This window comes from Piliocolobus tephrosceles, chromosome 10, assembly GCF_002776525.5.
Source record: "Piliocolobus tephrosceles isolate RC106 chromosome 10, ASM277652v3, whole genome shotgun sequence".
Taxonomy (NCBI): Eukaryota; Metazoa; Chordata; class Mammalia; order Primates; family Cercopithecidae; genus Piliocolobus; species Piliocolobus tephrosceles.
In genome coordinates, this window is record NC_045443.1 from 128618312 (window position 1) to 128636244 (window position 17933).

Sequence of the window (17933 nt, forward strand, 5' to 3'; positions counted from 1 at the left end):
ACCCAAGGTCATCTAGATGTTTTTCCTATGTTATCTTCTAGGGGTTTTATAGTTTTGCATTTTATATTAGACCTATAGTCCATCTTGAACTAATTTTTAGGACAGGTTTAAGATTTTTTTTTTTTTTTTGAGATGGTGTTTGGCTCTTGTTGTCCAGGCTGGAGTGCAATGGGGTGATCTTGGCTCACTGCAACCTCCGCCTCCCGGGTTCAAGCAATTCTTCCTGCCTCAGCCTCCTGAGTAGCTGGGATTACAGACACCTGCCACCATGCCCAGCTAATTTTTTGTGTTTTTAGCAGAGACAGGGTTTTGCCATGTTGGCTAGGCTGATCTCGAACTCCTGACTTCAGGTGATCCACCTGCCTCGGCCTCCCAAAGTGCTGATGGGGTTACAGGCATGAGCCACCGCTCCCGGCCAAGATTCTCTTTTTTTTTTTTTTTTTTTTTAACGTGGATATTCAGTTGTTGCAGCACCATTTGTTGAAAAGACTCTCTCTGTTCCATTGTACTGCCTTTTCTCCTTTGTCAAAGATTGGTTGACTGTATTTTTATTGGTCTATCTCTGGGCTGTCTATTCTGTCCCACAGATCTATTCTTCTGTTTTTTTCCAATGCCACACTGTCTTGACTACTGTAACTTTTTATAGTAAATCTTGAAATTGGGTAGTGTTGTTCCTCCAATGTTGTTTCTCTCCTTCAATATTGTATTGGCTATTCTGGCTCTCTTCCTCTCCATAGTTTATCAATATCCACAAAATAACTTGATGAGATTTTGATTGGGATTGTGTTGAAGATATAGATCAATTTGGGAAGAACTGACATCTTCACAACATTGAGTCTTTCTATCCATGAATATGGAATATCTCTCTGTTTGTTTAGTTCCTGTATAATTTCTTTCATCAGTTATGTAGTTTTCTTCATATATTGCATATAAATATATTGTTATAATATATGTATTTATTTTTCCTTTTTTGGCACCAATGACAATGGTAATGTGTTTTTTAATTGTAAATTCGACTTGTTTGTTGCTGGCAGAGGGAGAGCAATTGACTTGTATATTAACTTTGTAGCCTGTAATCTTGCTAAGCTCACTCATTAGTTTCAGCTTTTTTGTTGATTGTTTTGGATTTTCTACATAGACAATCGTATCATCTGTGAATAAATATATTTTTATTGCATCCTTCCCAATATGTATATTCTTATTTCCTTTTTTTGCCTTATTGCATGAGTTAGGCCTTTCAGTACAATGTTAAAAAGGAGTGGTAAGAGGGGACATCCTTGCCTTGCTCCTGACCATTTTTTTCTTAACTGAGCTTATGGTCTGATTGGTTGGCTCTTGTGCCCTGGCATTTTTCAAATATTTTAATCACACTTGCTTGTGGGCATTTAAGTTTGTAACTACTATGTTAAAATAACAAGAAGTCTCCTTGAACTGCTTTTGGAATTTAGGGCATGGGGACAAAAAGATACTGTCTTTCCTGTGCTCCAAAGGACTGGGGAAAGTCAAGTCTGTGTTATACCTTGTATTAGGACTCACCAAAGTTAACAGTGATTGATCATCTTAAGAAAGAAGGATGTGCCCTCAAACAGGAAAAACCCGTGCATGGGGAGCTCATTTCCACAGTGCTCAGAAGGGCGATCTTCACTCTTTTCCAGGCCCCTATTGGACTCATGTCCTATTTACATGGAAATCCAAGGAGGGCCTGAAAGTCTACGTCAACGGGACCCTGAACACCTCTGACCCGAGTGGAAAAGTGTCTCGGGACTATGGAGAGTCCAACGTCAACCTCGTGATAGGGTCTGAGCAGGATCAGGCCAAGTGTTATGAGAACGGCGCTTTCGATGAGTTCATCATCTGGGAACGGGCCCTGACTCCGGATGAGATCGCCATGTACTTCACTGCTGCCGTTGGTCAGTGAGTGTGAAGGGCTGGGGCAGATCTGCTGTCTGTTCCCAGGGTATCTGCCTCCTTTCTCCCCACTCTCCTGTTACAGCTATCAGCACTGCAAGCACAAGATGTGTCCTAATGAACCTTATAAACACAGTTGTGTGTTAGAACACCTGTTCCCTGAGATAGACGAGTTAACAATTTACTAGAGATGCTCTGAGATGAAGATTGTTCTGTTGATCATCATGGGGTTTCAAGGTATATGTGACGGAGTCTTATAGAAGGCTTTGGAGAGCAAATATTCCAGGTCCATTAGTGATTTTGATCAACAGATGTTAGCTGTGTGCCTCCCGGGGGCTATATACTCTGATGGGCCCTTGGAAAACCCCTAAGATACCTCTTCCTACTCAACACAGGGCAGTTGTTCAGGGCAGGGACCTGTGGGTAGGTGGACTGGGGTTCAAATATTCATTGTGCCATAATGAGCCATGAGATTTTGGGAAATCATTTTTAAAAATTGAGGTCAAATCCATCTAACATAAACATAACCATTTAAAAATGAACAATTCAGTAGCACTTGGTACATTCACAGCGCTGCGCAGCTGCCACCTCTACCTGGTTTGGAAACATTTTCATCCTCCCAGCAGGAAACCCTGTACCCAGGGGGCACAGTCACTCCCCGTCTTCCCCTCCCCCAGGCTCTGGCAACCACTAATCGACTTTCTGTCTTTACCTATTCTGGAGATGCCACATACATGGACATGTGTAATGTATAACCTTTTTGTCTTAATCTCTCAGCTTTTTTTTGCTCTGTTAAATGGATACAAATACTCCTCCTCCCTCTCTGGGGGTGGTGTTGGGATAATAAAATGAGAAAAGGTCTGTGAGGTCATTAGCACAGTGTCTGGCATATGGCAAGAATCCAAGGGCTCTTAGCTGGTTTTAAAATCAATATTCACCTTCCCCCTACAATTCAATTTTCATTCTGCCCACAAGTGAATGCACCATTTTTCCCCCACTGGGTTTCTTTATTTCCATATAAAATAATCCGCTAAAACATGACAGCCCCCATGTAGGCATTCACAAACGTGGCTGCTGCTTCACTGGCACCCAGCACAGCAGGTGTCAGGACCGGAAGAGAAAGGCCTGAGTTCCAGACGCTGCCTGCTCTCGTTCCACTTCTGACATTGAGTCCCTCAGTTGTTAGGACTCTGTTGATTGTAGGAGAGAAAACCCAATTCGAAATAGCTTTAGCCAAGAAAGGCATGTGTTTCTTTTTCATTTCTTGCAATGGAAGCTCCAGGGGAAACTCTGGTTCAGAACTGGTTTGGTACAGGTGCTCACATGATGTCAGTGGGAATCTCTGCGTTTGACCTTGTCCTCTTTTGTGTTAGCCTCCTCCTGGTGCCAAGGTGGCTGTCATGCTTCTAGGGTTGCATCCTCAGCCCTCAGCAGCCTCTGTGGAAAAGAGGGAGCTTCTTTCTCTTATCACCTCCCTTGCCGGGGCTGGGCAGGACTCACTTTGGCTCACATTGATCCATGCACCTTCCATGAGTCATTTTCTGTGTCTGGGTGTGCAGAATATGCTGACTGGCTTAGGTCTGGGTGGTAGTCTCCCACCCGCAGCCCCCTTGAAATGACAGTGAGGTCAGCCTTATCCAGAACATGTGGAGGAGAGGGGACTCCCAGGGGACAATCAGGGATGCTGGTCTCAGAAGGAACAGATGCTGTGTGGGCAAAACAGCCTGTGTCCACTACAGCTTTAGACATTTACATCTTCCAGCTTCCACCCAGGAAAACAGAATGCATTCCCTCTCCCAGCACCGACAGAGGGCAAATTATAGTGTCCTTCAGAAGAAAAAAAAGGAATCGATCTACTGCATTTTATTGCCTAGGGTTTAGAGTTGTCACTTTGAAACCAAGTTATCACTTGTATTTATGTTATGAAAAGCCTCAAACAAATCCTGTCCTCCTGACAGTTTACTTGTTTTAGTAACACTGGAAAGAGGTGCCCTTGTTTCTGGTTCTTGTTCTCGTCAGAGCAAACCCTCTTTGCCAGAACTGGAACTGAACCAGAACTGGATCTACCAGAATCCCATCTCACCTGGTGACCTGGTCCTGAAGACAAGGCATATGATGTAAAGCATGTATAGGAGAATGGCTCTTAAAGTCCCTGGAAGGCCTGTGTGGGGCCCAGTGTACCACTGCTCGGTGAGTCCAACACAGCCGAGTTCAGGGCAGCCATGCAGAGTGACAGCTGGAACTGAAATCCAGCCTGCTCCCAGCCAGGCCGGGCCTCAGTGGGGACATGGCCACACAAGTAGGTAGAAGTCTTTCTTCACATGAAGATCTGTCTGCATTTGAAGCTGTGCTGGGGCTGTAGGTGCCCAGAGGGGGCCTTTTTCTGAGTGACCTGGCCAGAGGGGACACCCTCCTCTAATCTCATGAGCCAGAGCTGGCACCATTTGTTGACCGGTCTGTCCAGGTGTGGTGGCCTTTCCTGATACAAAGCACAGTGCTGACCGTCTGTCACCCTGGCCAGGTGTCCCCTCTCCCCCACCACTGGAATGGACAGCAGCTCTTTCTGTAGAGAGGAAGGAGGTTGTGTTCAGAGCTGTGCAATCTGAAAGCGTGTATCTTTGGGCCCTGGAAGCACACTCAGCACATGGGAACTGGGATCGACTGAGGACCTGGCAGATTCTCATTTTCATTCCAGTCTCCGTGGTCATTGCTTGCAAGGGTGGGCAGGATCGCTGGACCGATTTTCACCTCCCTCACTCTGCTTTGTGGACACACGCAAGTTAAATGTGAGTTTGACGTGACTCCTCTGTAACTCATTGGCACCTGAGGAGTGAATGTCACCCTAACTTGGAGAACAGAGCGGTGCTGGGGTCCAGTTCTCTAGGTAGCGTCACACCTTCTGCGTTCACCAGCGGCCCAACCCCGCCCAAACCCAAGGGCTCAGTCACTCCTGCAGCCAGCCAGGGGTGATGATGTCATTTCCTCAGCTCCTCCAAAGCAACTTCCAGAGATTTTCCGAAAATGAAGTAGAATATCTGGTTAAGTCTGTGTTCTCATCAGGAAATAGCAGGATTAGAAGTAGTTGGGGGTGAACAGGCCGAGAACAGCACATCTTGGCTTAGTCTTCAATCTTAACTGTCTTTATTGTTTGTAGTTATTCATCATTAACTCCACGCGGGCTGAGGGCAAAGGATAGCTGGGATTCTTGGGCTGGAAGGGGCTCAGGAAGAGTTTTCTCCACTGCTTTACTGGGGCCTATTCTCACTTCATCGATCTCGGAGGCGGGCGCTCTCAGGGCTCCTGTCTGCCGGCCCAGCGAGGTGCAGTCCTCCTCATTTTATTTCCAACCAGTCTGGATGGATGCAATTGAAATCTATTTCTTTTGGTTCTTTATTTGAAATCGGTAATCCTTGTACAAAATCATCTTTTGATATGCTGACTTGCATGAAGGGTGTTCAAAAGCGATTGAGAATACAAATAGAAAAGTAATGTGACCTGGGAAAATCCATATGGCCGACCCATTCAGCTGATTTCTTAGCCCATAATTTATCTCCAGCAACATTCCAACTCAAAACATTCTCAGCCTCTCTTCCATGTGTCTGAAGCCGGTACATTTTTAATAAGGACAGGTCTTTCTTGTGGTGAAAAAAGTGACCATGTTTTAGTCCTTGATCCAGCATTATTTTTTCCAGGAAAGCATGCTTTATTGTCTTCAACGCTGCCAAGCCTCTCCGTGACACCCACAGCAAGCCCCATGGTGAGCAGATGCATCTTCCTTGGGCCCCCCCGTCCCCCCGCTGACGTCCTTCTGCTTGGGGTGTTTGCTGGGAGAGAGAAAATTCCGTGAGGTGTCTGGGCTCTTTGTTTTCGGCAGTACATTGTCTGGGAAGAAATAACAAATGGAGGCGAAGCCAACTGCAGCACTAATTCTTGGTGCTAAGAGTGACTGAGGGGAAAACTCTCAGTTCCTGGCACCAGGAGCCTCAGGTGCCCAAAGGGAAATGCTGTGGGCACCGTGGGCCGTGGGCTCCATGAGTGGGGAGTGAGGAACCTGCCCCGCTTGGCTTCTCTCTGTGCCCTTTTCGTTTGATGTGAGAGGAAAAGCTCAATTCATATAGAAAAATTCTTGTCTGGAATTAGTGTTTGTAATCAAAGAACTGTCCTTTCTTGAGAATGTTAATATAATAGTGAGTGCACGACTCTGACCCATCTGCCTGGGTTCAAATCCAAGCTGCACCACTTATTTTTGTGTAAGCCTCTCTGTGCTTAGTTTCATCCATCAGATGGGGACTTATTTCATAAGGTTGTTGTGAGGATGAAATGTTAATACAAGCAAAATATTCACAAAAGTGTGAGGTACATAGTAGAAGCTATATTACTATCATGGTAAAAAAACATTTGACCAGCTGGGTGTGGTGACTGCACCTGTAGTCCCAGCTGCTCAGAAGGCTGAGGCAGGAAGATTGCTTGAGTGCAGCCTGGGCAACATAGTGAAACCCCATCTCTATAAATAAAAAAAGAGAAGCCAGGCACAGTTGCTCATGCCTGTAATTCCAGCAATTTGGGAGGCGGCGGCAGGAGGATCACTTGAGATCCGGAGCTCAAGACCAGCCTGGCTAACATGGTGAAACCCTGTCTCTACTAAAAATACAAAAATTTAGCCAGGCATGGTGATGCATGCCCATAGTCTCAGCTACTTGGCAGGCTGAGGCAAGAGAATCGCTTGAACCCAGGAGGCAGAGGCTGCAGTGAGCCAAGATAGGTAGAGGCTGCAGTAAGCTGAGATTGTACTACTGCACTCAAGCCTGGGCAACAGAGCAAGACTCAGTCTCAAAAAAAAAAAAAAAAAAAAAAAAATTAAAAAAGCATTCAACCCAGAGTGGGACACATTAAACTTCTGTATAATATTTTGATTTTAGTTCTTAGTAGAAACTCATGTTGCCAATTTCTTTCAGATGCCCACAGATGCCTACCATTCCATCATAACCAACCTGACAGAAGAGAGAAAAACCTTCCAAAGCCCCGGAGTTATACTGAGTTCCCTCCAAAATGTATCCCTCAGCTTACCCAGTAAGTCCCTCTCGGAGCAGACAGCCTCGAATCTCACCAAGGTAAGGCTATTTGATGTCTGTGTCTGGACTAGGGGTGGCACCCTCACCGGAACCATAGGTGTTTCTGTTTGACCTAGGTTGAGTTTTTAAAAAGCAGGAACTTGGCCAGGTGTGGTGGCTCACGCCTGTAATCCCAGGACTTTGGGAGGTCGAGGTGGGCAGATCACAAGGTCAGGACATTGAGACCATCCTGGCTAACACAGTGAAACCCTGTCTGTACTAAAAATACAAAAAATTAGCCTGGTGTGGTAGCAGGCACCTGTAGTACCAACTACTCGGGAGGCTGAGGCAGGAGAATGGCATGAACCCAGGAGGCGGAGCTTGCAGTGAGCTGAGATCACGCCACTGCACTCCAGCCTGGGCAACACAGCAAGACTCCATCTCAAAAAAAAAAAAAAAAAAAAAAAAAAAGCAGGAACTTTTACTTAAAAGTTTGGGTTTCAGGCTTCTCATGAATGACCAGCTGGTGTGGCCCTTCTGGCCAGCTCTGTACAGCTCGGTGGAGCCTCCTTTAGGGCACTTGAGTCTTTGCTGTGGTTTCCCAATGCCCAACCTGCCTGGTCCCCCCTATGCAGCCACCTGGCCCCCGTGAGTGTGTGGGTTGGCAACTCCTAGTCTAAATAAACTCTGCTACCTCCTGGCAACGGTAAAAGGTGGAGGGGCCTCACTAGCAGATCCAGGCATGGGGCGTGGATCACAGCCTGTGCACGGTGGGAATCCCCAAAGCTATCTAAACACTTAGAGAATGCAACATTTATGGCATTAAAATCAATATGCTTTCTCTTTTTACTCCTTCAAATAGTTTCCAGGTGAAGGCAGAGGGTGGATCGTGGGCTCTCCTGGCCTTGCTGTCTTCTGTTTCAGGGCTAGGGCTTATCTTGGTGAATGCAAAGACAGAAGGGGTTTTGAGACTGGCTCACCTTGAAAGCACAGCATATGGGTTAGGAGCAGGGTATATGGAGCGCCACCGTCACATTGACCTTTGATCTGCAGTTACTCTGTGGCCTTGGTCAAGTGACGTAACATCTCTGCTTCACTTGGCTCCTCTGAGATGTGGAGGAAATAATAGCAGCGCCCACTTCATCGGGGATAAGTGGGTTCCTATGTGCACAGAACAGTGCTGGGTACGTGGTGAGCACTTTTCAAGTGTTCTCAATTCTTACTGATTTCCTTGCTGAAGTCATACCCAAAGAAGCACAGGCAGAGAAATGTGTTCAGGGACTTGAGACATCTTGGAATGGAGGGAGGTTGCCGTCATCTTTTCTGTCCACATAAGAGAAGTTAGACTTCTCAGATTTCATTCATTCATTCATTCATTCATTCATAGAACATGCTAGATTCTGGGGATTCAGGATGACCAAGTGCTACTCCTCCCTGCTTGCAAGAGGCTCAGGGTTGAGGGAGTGATGACAGGTCACGGAGTCTGAGAGGGCCTTGAAAGGGAACCACATGGAGCTGCGGGACTCAGCAGTTCTGGAGTCAGAGAGACCTGACTTTGACCCCAGCTCCACCACTCCCGGCTCTGTGTCCGTGGGCAGGTTATTTAACCTCAGCACACCTGCTTGCCCACTGTGACATGGGGACAATGAGAGTGCCCACATCTCTCAGGTGCTTCTGGCTGGGAGATACAGAGCCCGTTGCTTAGCGGACTTGGACTTCAGGCCATGTACTTGCTTCAGGCAACAGGAAGCCCAGAGGTGGGAATCCTAGGATCCACTAACTCAGTCTTCACTGGCTGCAGGGGCTGGATAGGCACCGTTACAATTCTCTTGGCACTCGGCCCCTTTCTCGCCCAGATGCAGGTCCCCAGCACCCTCGCCTTACCCTAGCACATCCAAAAGGGAAAGAACGAGTCCGGGGACGCCCTACCAGTCAGGGGGAAATGTTTCCCATGGTTCTCTTTGCTGAGACCCCCCTCTCAAATCTCATTGGCCAGAGCTGGGCCACATGACCACACCTGGACCAATCACTAACCAAGGGGAGTGTGATTGGCCACTGGCTCAGCCAATCATGAAGGAGCGTTAGGGTGTGGCCAAAAGCTGTCCAGTGTGGGAGTACTTCCGGGCTCTGAAGGGAAGGGTCCTCCGGGTGTTGGGTGGAAAGAGTGGGTGTAGACAAGCTGGAAGGTCCTTATGCATGTAGGCACAGGACCGGGTGTGAGACACCGAGACAGGGCTTGGTATGCAGTAAGTGCTTTGTAAATACTAACACTCTTGTTTTTATTGAGATGGGCTACCAGGGGTCACTGTGACAAGCGGTGCCTTCTATGCGGTTAGCACTTAATAAACGCCCACACTTCGGGCACTAGTGCTCTGCCTCTAGCTAAGGTATGCAGTCGGGGTTAATGCCCACTCTGGGCACTGGCGCCCCCTCCCCTCTAGCCGTGGTACACAGTCAGTGCTCAATAAACACCCACTCTGGGCATGGGCACCCTCCCCTCTGACTAGCCATGGGTACCCTGAAGCATCCTCAGGAACGTGCAGCAGACACTTAGCAGGCTCCCTCTGTGTTTCCGGGTGTCTAGGGAAGGAGGAAGTCCAAGCGAGGATTAATTAATTAGACGAATGTTGATTAAACACCTACTTGTGTGTGGGTTGCTTCATTAATTATAAAACGGATGGCTTAATGAGCCACAGTTGCATTCTCATGAGTGGGTTCACTGATGACTTTATTAATTAAGCACATCGTGCAGCCTCCGTTCTCTGCCAGCTGCTGGGCTTGGTGCTGGGGATGTGTGATGGATATGCCGGTCATTGCCCCTGCCCTCGTGGGGCTTGGGGCCTAGGGCGTGTCCAGTTCTCTGGAAAGCTGCCTGTGGGGTGCTGGTCCTAAGGGTCACCCCTCAGAATCTTGTAGAAGTGTGTGTCCTGCCCCAGGGCAGGCCTGGAGCCACTGTGGCCCGCCGCCTGCCTGGCTCTGTGATCTCTTCATCACTGGCTAGAAGGGTCTGTCTCGCACCTGACACTGTAGCGGCAGCAGGTAACCGTGTCATTGTGGCCCACACCACCCAGCAGGTCCCTGAACTGAGTGTGATACAAGTCGCTTTCTTTTTTTTTTTTTTTTTTTTGAGACAGAGTCTTGCTCTGTCACCCAGATTGGAGTGTAGTGGCATGATCTTGGTTCACTGCAACCTCTGCCTTCTGAGTTCAAGCAATTCTCCTGCCTCAGCCTCCCAAGTAGCTGGGACTACAGGTGTGCACCACTACACCTGACCAATTTTTGTATTTTTAGTAGAGATTGGGTCTCACTATGTTTCCCAGGCTGGTCTTGAACTCCTGACCTCAAATGATCCACCCGTCTCAGCCTCCCAAAGTGCTGGGATTACAGGTGTGAGCCACTGCGCCTGGCCCCATTCTACAAGTTTCTGTGGTGTCCTGGCTTCTCACCTGTCCACTCAGCTGGACAGGAAAATGGCAAGGAGTCATTTCCTGTACCGTACCGTGAGGCGCTGATTAGCTACATGTGGCTCGTCCAACTAGAGATGTGCTGTGACTGTAAGATGCACACTGGATTTCTAAAACTTTGTGCAAAGGGAAATATCTAGTGATTTCATATGGATTCTGTATTGAAGTGATAATATTTTAGGTTTTTGAGCTAAGTAAAATACATTATTAAAATTAATTTTACCTTTTTTTTTTCTACTTCTTAAAATGTGCTGGCTGCTAGAAAATTTTAAATGATAAATGTGGCCCATATTATGTTTCTCTGTGACAGACTGCTCTGGATCAAGAGTCAGCAAACTATGGCCCTTGAGCCAAATCTGGTCCATTGCTTACTTTTGTAAATAAAGTTTTATTCATGCATGCCCATTTGTTTGCGTATTGTCTGCGGCTGCTTTTGCACTGCCATGGCAGAGGTGAGTGTTTGTGACACAGGGCATGGCCCTTGAGACCTGACCTCGTTCCTGTGTGACCCTTGAAGAAGTTTGCTGCCCCTGCTCCAGCTCAGTGAAGACAGGATGGTGGTTATCCCCTACTTCATTAATACTTAAGGCCTTGCACTCTAAGGTCTCAAAAAATATTTATCTCATAAAGATAAATGAATGAATGATGAGTTTTGATGATGTGTTCTCTAAGTATTTAGTGTCTCAGAGTGTGGAAGAAGATGAGTATTCTGGAGATGGTGGTTTAGTGGAAATATGGGAGATTTTGGTCAGCCTCTAAGTTTAATTTTGGCGCTGATAGTTGGAGACACACAGTGAAGAGCATGTGTGAATAATGCAGATGAGTGGAACGGACGTGAGGGCGTGAGGCAGTGGGGATGGCGGGGTCTGGAGTGGGCTGGGGACACATCTACTAAGGCGGTGCTGCTCAGCTGTGGTCAATTATGGTTCTGTGGGAATGTGGGCTAGGGGGTGTCCAAGCTTCTGCTTTTTTCAAAAGAAGTAGAAAATCCATGTGTTCTCATTTAAATCTCCTGATTAGGAAGCAGTAGAAATTAATTTCATTGTTTCCTTAGAATAATAGTGAGCTGATCCAAACATGGTTTTAAGGTGATCTGACCAAAGGCCCAAGTAGCTTCTGTTTTCTAGAGAGGTCATTTTCAGTTAACACGAGTGCTTCCACATCAGTTTGCTTTCTCACCCCAAGAAAGGCACATCCAGTAGGCCATGGTTTTCCCATGCGTCTCTCCACTCCACAGGCTTTCGCTGAGGGCCTGCCATGTCCCCCAGGCACTGTGCTAGGGCCCCTCCCGTCACTGAGCAGTGTTCATTCTGATGTTCCAGTGCTGGTCACTGACTTGACAGGGCTGCCACAGGAGCACATAAGATAACGTCCATAAAAGGGCTTTGTAACATGTCACGTGGTCCATGACTCAGCTATTTTTGTTGACTGCTGTGCATAAAACTGAACTGGTGGTTGATAGTGACCCATTGGAAGATGTGGGGAAAACTGAGGGTCTTCAAGTTTGTCACTTAAGGACTGGTGCTGAGCAGTGTCATTTTGTCCACCCTTAGACCTTCTTAAAAGCCGTGGGAGAGGTCCTTCTATTGCCTGGTTGGATTGCTGCGTCAGAGGTAAGAGAAAAGAACATGGCCGGTTGCGGTGGCTCATGGCTGTAATCCCAGCACTTTGGGAGGCCAAGGTGGGTGGATCACTTGAGGTCAGGAGTTCAAGACCAGCCTGGCCAACATGGCAAAACCCTGTCTCTACTAAAAGTACAAAAATTAGCCGGGCGTGGTGGTGGGCACCTGTAGTCCCAGCTACTCAGGAGGCTGAGACAGGAGAATTGCTTGAACCTGGGAGGCGGAGGTTGCAGTGAGCTGAGATTGTGTCACTGCACTCCAGCCTGGGCAACAGAGTGAGACTGTCTCAAGAAAAAAAAAAAAAAAAAAAGAGAGAGAAAAGAACATTTTGATCTTCAAAACGTATATGCCTTGGGAACCATTTTGTCTTCCTAGAAGTGGCATTATATGGCCCAGTTCACATCCATAAAAAGAATGACGTGTCTCCCAGTCCTGACATCTGGGATATAAGAGCTCATTTTGAGTAGACGTGCAACTGATTCAGAATGCTTTGTCCTCTAAGGCAAAAGAAATGCACGTGTGTCAGTAATGTGATACTGTCCTAAACATGGAAGAAGGATGGAAGAAGGAAATGATGTTTTTTTTCCCCCATGAGAAATGTGTACTTCATGATTAAGGTGCCAAAAAAGCTTCTCTTGTTCTCGGTACTCAAAATAGCTAGAAAGGAGAATGAAATAATTTTTCCTTTATTTCTAAAAATAACTATTGATTGTACTTATTTAAAAAGAAAACAAGTAAATAGTTGTGGAGAAGTTAGAAAATGCAGATAATAAAAAACATAAAAATCACTTCAAATCCTAAAACTGTGAGATTATTAACACTCTTGTATATTTGCTTATAGTCTAGTTTTCAATTCACTTACATATATATGTATTCAACAAATATACTGCATATTTGATTTAATTTGTTTTTCCTTAATTATGTCAATAACACTTTCCAATGATAGTAAGTATTCACCTGCAACATTGTATTAGTCAGGACAGGCCAGGGTGTGCTGCAGTAACAAATAGATCCCCACATGTCAGTGGCTCAGCACAGTAGAAATTTACTTCTCCCCCATGCAAAGTCCAGAGTGGGTCAGAGGAGCCTCTTCTCCACCCAGATACTCAGGGATCCCGGCTCCATCTGTCTTCTGGTGCTGGCTTCTCAACATGTGGTTTCCAAGGTTGCCAGGCAGGGCCAGAGAAGGGTGAGGAGGACTCTTAACTGCCTTGGCCCAGAAGGGTCCCAACCATACTACCATGATATTAAAGTGCTCATTCTCCTAAACCCCGATATTATTTAAAAATGTTTGCCAGTTTGAGAGGCAGAAGTGGCATTTTATTCTTTCATTATTAATAAGATTGTGTTAGAGTTTACATTTGATAAACTTTTGTTTGAATAACTTCAAGTGGAATGAGATTAGGTTTAACATTGGCAAAGGGAGAAAAAAAGGCTCAAGAATGTAAGATGGATACAGTCTTACCCAGAAACCAATTCCTTTTTAAAATGTATTACCGTTTTCATGATTTCAAGGGGACTTTGTGTCCAAAGCTGCAGGCTGGGAACATCCAGAGGACAGCCGACAGAAGATCCAGACAGATGTATTTTGTGCATGATTTTGAATTAACTGCTTTTGAATGCAAAATATGCAAATCTGTTACAAAATATGAATAACCAGGAAACTGTCCAGACTCAGGCAGGATCCAATATGCATTAAAGAGAACACAGGAATCGGTCTCTATCCCACAGAACTGCATGCCAGAAACACAGACTTCCATGTGCTTAACTTGGCCTGGTGACTGAAATCAGGCCATGGGCCTAAAAACAAATGTCTAAAATTGGCCTCAGCATTCTATTTCCAACTCATGAGGCTCTCCTGGAGTGCATGTTTGTGGGAGAATGCTGAGGACTTAGCAGCATGCAGGTTCTTCCCCAGAAAGGCGGGAAGAAGAGAAGCAGTGAAGGCGGAACTCAGTGGCCCAGCTCAGCGGGGCTTAAGAGAGGCCTCTCCCTTGGTGACGCGTGTCTGAGGATGCAGGCAGTCAGCCCGAGAGCGGATGCGTGCACTGACCCTGCACTGGGCCCTGCACTGTCTACAGATTCAGGTGGCCGGAGGGACCCCCTGCTTTCTTGGGGGCAGTGTCTACCAGGATCCTCTGCTCTGCAGCTCAGAAGGAAAGAGGGCTGCCGGAGTAGAAGGCAAGCCCCTGGGAAGTCAAGGCGGCAGGAAGCAGCTTGGGCTGCTGGCACCTCAGAAGCAGCCACCCTTCACGGAGAAGGGGACAGAGCTGCTGGTGTCCCCATGCCAGAGTGGACCTGGGGGGCAATCAGCCCCTCCTTGTGAAGCACAGGGAGGCAGGGGGAGGATCTGGGATGTGCTGAGGGTCCCTCTGTGAGTTCAGGGAGGAGGCAGGACCAGGAGTCGGGTCCCCTCAGTTCCTGTGTCTAAGTGTAGAAAACGCAGGAGCCAGCAATGGCTGGGGTGATAGGTCCACCCGGGCTGTATCCATGCTTCGTGAGCTCAGCTGGGCGTGTGGCCTCCATGTCGTCCCCTCCTGATCCATGGGAAGGGGCAGTCATGTGACTTCTTCCTCCCTTGTGGCCGACGTGGGGAAGCTTGATTTTGTGTGCTTGGTGCACCTGCCTGGTCTCCTGGCTGAGTGGGGTGGATTTTCATGGCTCCTGGTTCTTGTGTTGCTGCAGGACAGCGCCGTGGTACTGAGTCTCATCCACACTATTGACACCGTCATGGGCCACATTTCCTACAACCTGCACGCCAGCACGCCCCAGGTCACCATGGAGGGCTCCTCCGCCGTGGCAGGTAGCTGTCGCTTGTAAGGGTGAGCCACATGGCAGGGGCGGGGGCTGGAGGCTGCGTTTCACTGCCTTTTTATACCCTTAGCAGAGAGCCATGCTCTGTCTTCCTGACTACTCTGTCTCCCGCAAACCACATTTGGAAGGAAAACCCGTGGTCAGATCAGGGCAGGAGTGATCGGCCATGATGTGCAGACATGTGCAGGCCCATAAGCTTTTCCCAGTGACTTGTGAGCCAAGCTCCTGCCCTGGGGTGATGGTCTCAGTTCAGAGCGGGAGGCAGAAGCAGCAGTGCCAGCAAGAGTCTGTGGAATAAGAGGAGCGGCCTCGGGTTTCTGGAGTCGGCTTGCTCTCAATTGCGCTCCAGGATAATTGTCACAGTTGTCTAATTGTAGAGGCAGAGGTGATGACCTTTGGATTTTAAAGGTCTTCACCTGGAGCGTATTATCGTGCTGATACTTCGCTGCAAGAGCCAAGCTGGGGAACATGCGCTGAAGCTACACGGGTTAGTTTAGCGGCAGTTTGTCAGCCAAGACCTCTCCCTCTGGGCCATGTTGCCCTGGCCTGCTGCGCTTGGGGAGGAGCCGATGTCACCGCATCGCTGAGCACAGCCCATCCTTGCACCCGCCTTGAGAGCCCGGGGCTGTGCCGGAGCGGAGGGCGCCCCAGGTGAGGAGCTGTGCGTGGGGCCGGAAGGCTGAGCCTCCCCGTGGCAATCACTGCCTGGGCTCTTCATTTCTTTTTCCTTTTTTTTTTTTTTTTTGAGGTCATGCTTTCTAAAGGTAATTATACTTCCCGTGGGGAGCTTGTCCTGTCAAAAAGGAAAAGCAGATGGGGTTTTGTAGTCTAATTTCCTGCAGCCTGTGAGCCCTCTGACGGGACTTCCGCTCTCTGACGGGACTTCCGCTCTCTGACTGGACTTCCGCTCTCTGGCTGCTTCCGCCGCAGAGTTTTCCGTGGCCAAAGTCCTGCCCAAGACCGTGAATTCCTCGCATTACCGCTTCCCGGCCCACGGGCAGAGCTTCATCCAGATCCCCCACGAGGCCTTCCACAGCCGCGGTGAGTGTGGCTGCGCCGGACTCCCTTCCGGGGCGGCTCCCACAAGTCTTTCTGAAGAGTCCCCTAGCTTTGGTGGGTGCCCACCGCGCCAGTGAGCTGCGGGGCTTCCCCGGGCCGCCTGCGGTGCTCCCCCGGACTGCCTGTCCTGTCCTGTCCTGCAGGAGAGGGGCTCTGGGCAGCCGTTCTCAAAGCGTGTCCTCGGGCCACCCTCATGGCCACACTTGAGAGGTTCCTTAGTGATGCTAATGCTCTGCCCACTCCAGGCCCCTGAACTGGAATTTGGGGTGGGGTCTGGGAGCATCTAAACCTGCTCGCCTCGTGAATCCGGCCCACTGGGAAGTCATCCTACCTACATCCTCCTAAATTGGCACACGCCTGGTCAGCCGAAGAGAAAAAGATGGGGCCACCTCCCCTCCCTGCTCAGGTAGCTGTGGGCCAGGTGAGGGGTTCATCCGTTCAGGAACCTGGGGTTCCACTCCTGTGCGGACCCAAGTTGAGTCACATAATAAAAATTGAGAGGCTCAGGGGACCTCCTGCCTCTGAGGAGGGAGCACTGTTGGGAGCCCAGACGGCCCTGGCCATTTTTTGCTACGATGACCATCACCCTCTCTGGTTCCTGGAAAAGCGAATATGACTCTGCAGACATCTCCTTCCTCTCCTTCCCTCCCTGGGGACCTCGGGCAAACAGGGGAGAGCCTCAGAGTTTTGCCCCTGTCACCCTGGCCAGAGGCCACGCCTCCTTCCCAGGGTTCTGCCTTAGGGATGGGGACCAGGACAGCCCTGATCAGACATCTCCCTCTGCAGTGGACAGCCTGCCTCTGCACCTGCCACCTTCTTGATTGTCTGTGGGAAAGTTGCCCTGACTGGTTCTCTGCCCTGCCCTCACCTAGCATGATGTCAGGTGTGCCCTGCTCCTAGGGCAGAGGCAGGGATGTCCCTACCCCAGAAGCCAAGGGAAGGGCCCAGGGACGATGCCACCTTCCACCAGCATCAGCAGGGAGGGCCCAGGGATGGTGCCAACATCCACCAGCATCTCCTGGCCATGTGAGCTGCTGGGAGTGCCCTGATTTCCAATCCTGGCAGAGCCATGGCCGAGCCGTGGAGTGAAACAGCAAGAGCACATGGGATTCTGCTTTGTGGCTGGATATAATAGGGGGGTGGCCAGGCGAAGGCATACAGATATCCCTGTGGCTGCTGCCCCTTGAAAACCTGCATTCTGCCTCACTCAGTGGTCCTCTAAATCCTTCGCGTGCCAAGGGCAGATGGGACACACTCGTGGGGCAAGGCTGGAGGCTGGCACTGCCCCTTGTTGGCTTGCAGGGGCCTTCTCCCTGCAGGCGCTCTGAGATCCATGTGATGCCCTGGGTGAGCCTGGCTCTCCTGGGGGGTTTCAGCCTCCATGTGTCTGGAGCTGGCTCAGGAGATGGAGCAGGGAGCCACTGTCACGCTGCTGAGTCGCCACAGTCTTTGTCCTTACAAATTCTGCCCCAGTGTCCTTCACTTCCTTCTCCCCAGAGGGTTCTTGGGAGTGAGGGGCGGCACCACACACAGCGGGGCGAGGGCCTTTGTGTTTTTCTGCCCGTGGCCTGGAACACTGACAGCGCCTGCCCCTCTGCTCTCTCTGCAGCCTGGACCACCGTCGTGGGTCTGCTGTACCACAGCATGCACTACTACCTGAACAACATCTGGCCCGCCCACACCAAGTGAGTCTTGGGGGTGCCCAGCTCAGGGGCGTGGGTGTGCGTGGGTTTGCAGGGTGGCTGGCCACAGGGATGCCCGCCCCACACACGGTCACACCCATGCACAACACCGTTTGAGAACTCAGGACACGAGTGCCGGGCGCTTCACCACCCAGGCAAGGAAATGTGCAGCATTTTGAAGGCCACACAGGAACTGCAGTCCTGAGCCTGGGCTGGCGGAGTGGAGGCCTGGAGCACAGGCTAGGAAACTGCAGGCCTGGGGCCGGGCTGGCGGAGTGGAGGCCTGGAGCACAGGCTAGGAAACTGCAGGCCTGGGGCCGGGCTGGCAGAGTG

The 17933-nt window shown here is 49.3% G+C and overlaps 1 protein-coding gene across 1 annotated transcript in view; it reads left to right on the forward strand.

Annotated features, from left to right (window-relative positions):
* Positions 1-17933, forward strand: part of ADGRD1 (adhesion G protein-coupled receptor D1) — a 180287-nt gene that overhangs the window by 34267 nt on the left and 128087 nt on the right. Inside the window, exons 6-12 of the mRNA XM_023187255.1 lie at positions 1656-1910; positions 5601-5665; positions 6864-7019; positions 11977-12036; positions 14731-14848; positions 15790-15900; positions 17528-17603. Of these exons, the coding sequence (XP_023043023.1) occupies positions 1656-1910; positions 5601-5665; positions 6864-7019; positions 11977-12036; positions 14731-14848; positions 15790-15900; positions 17528-17603 (841 nt within the window). The remainder of the gene's footprint in view (positions 1-1655; positions 1911-5600; positions 5666-6863; positions 7020-11976; positions 12037-14730; positions 14849-15789; positions 15901-17527; positions 17604-17933) is intronic.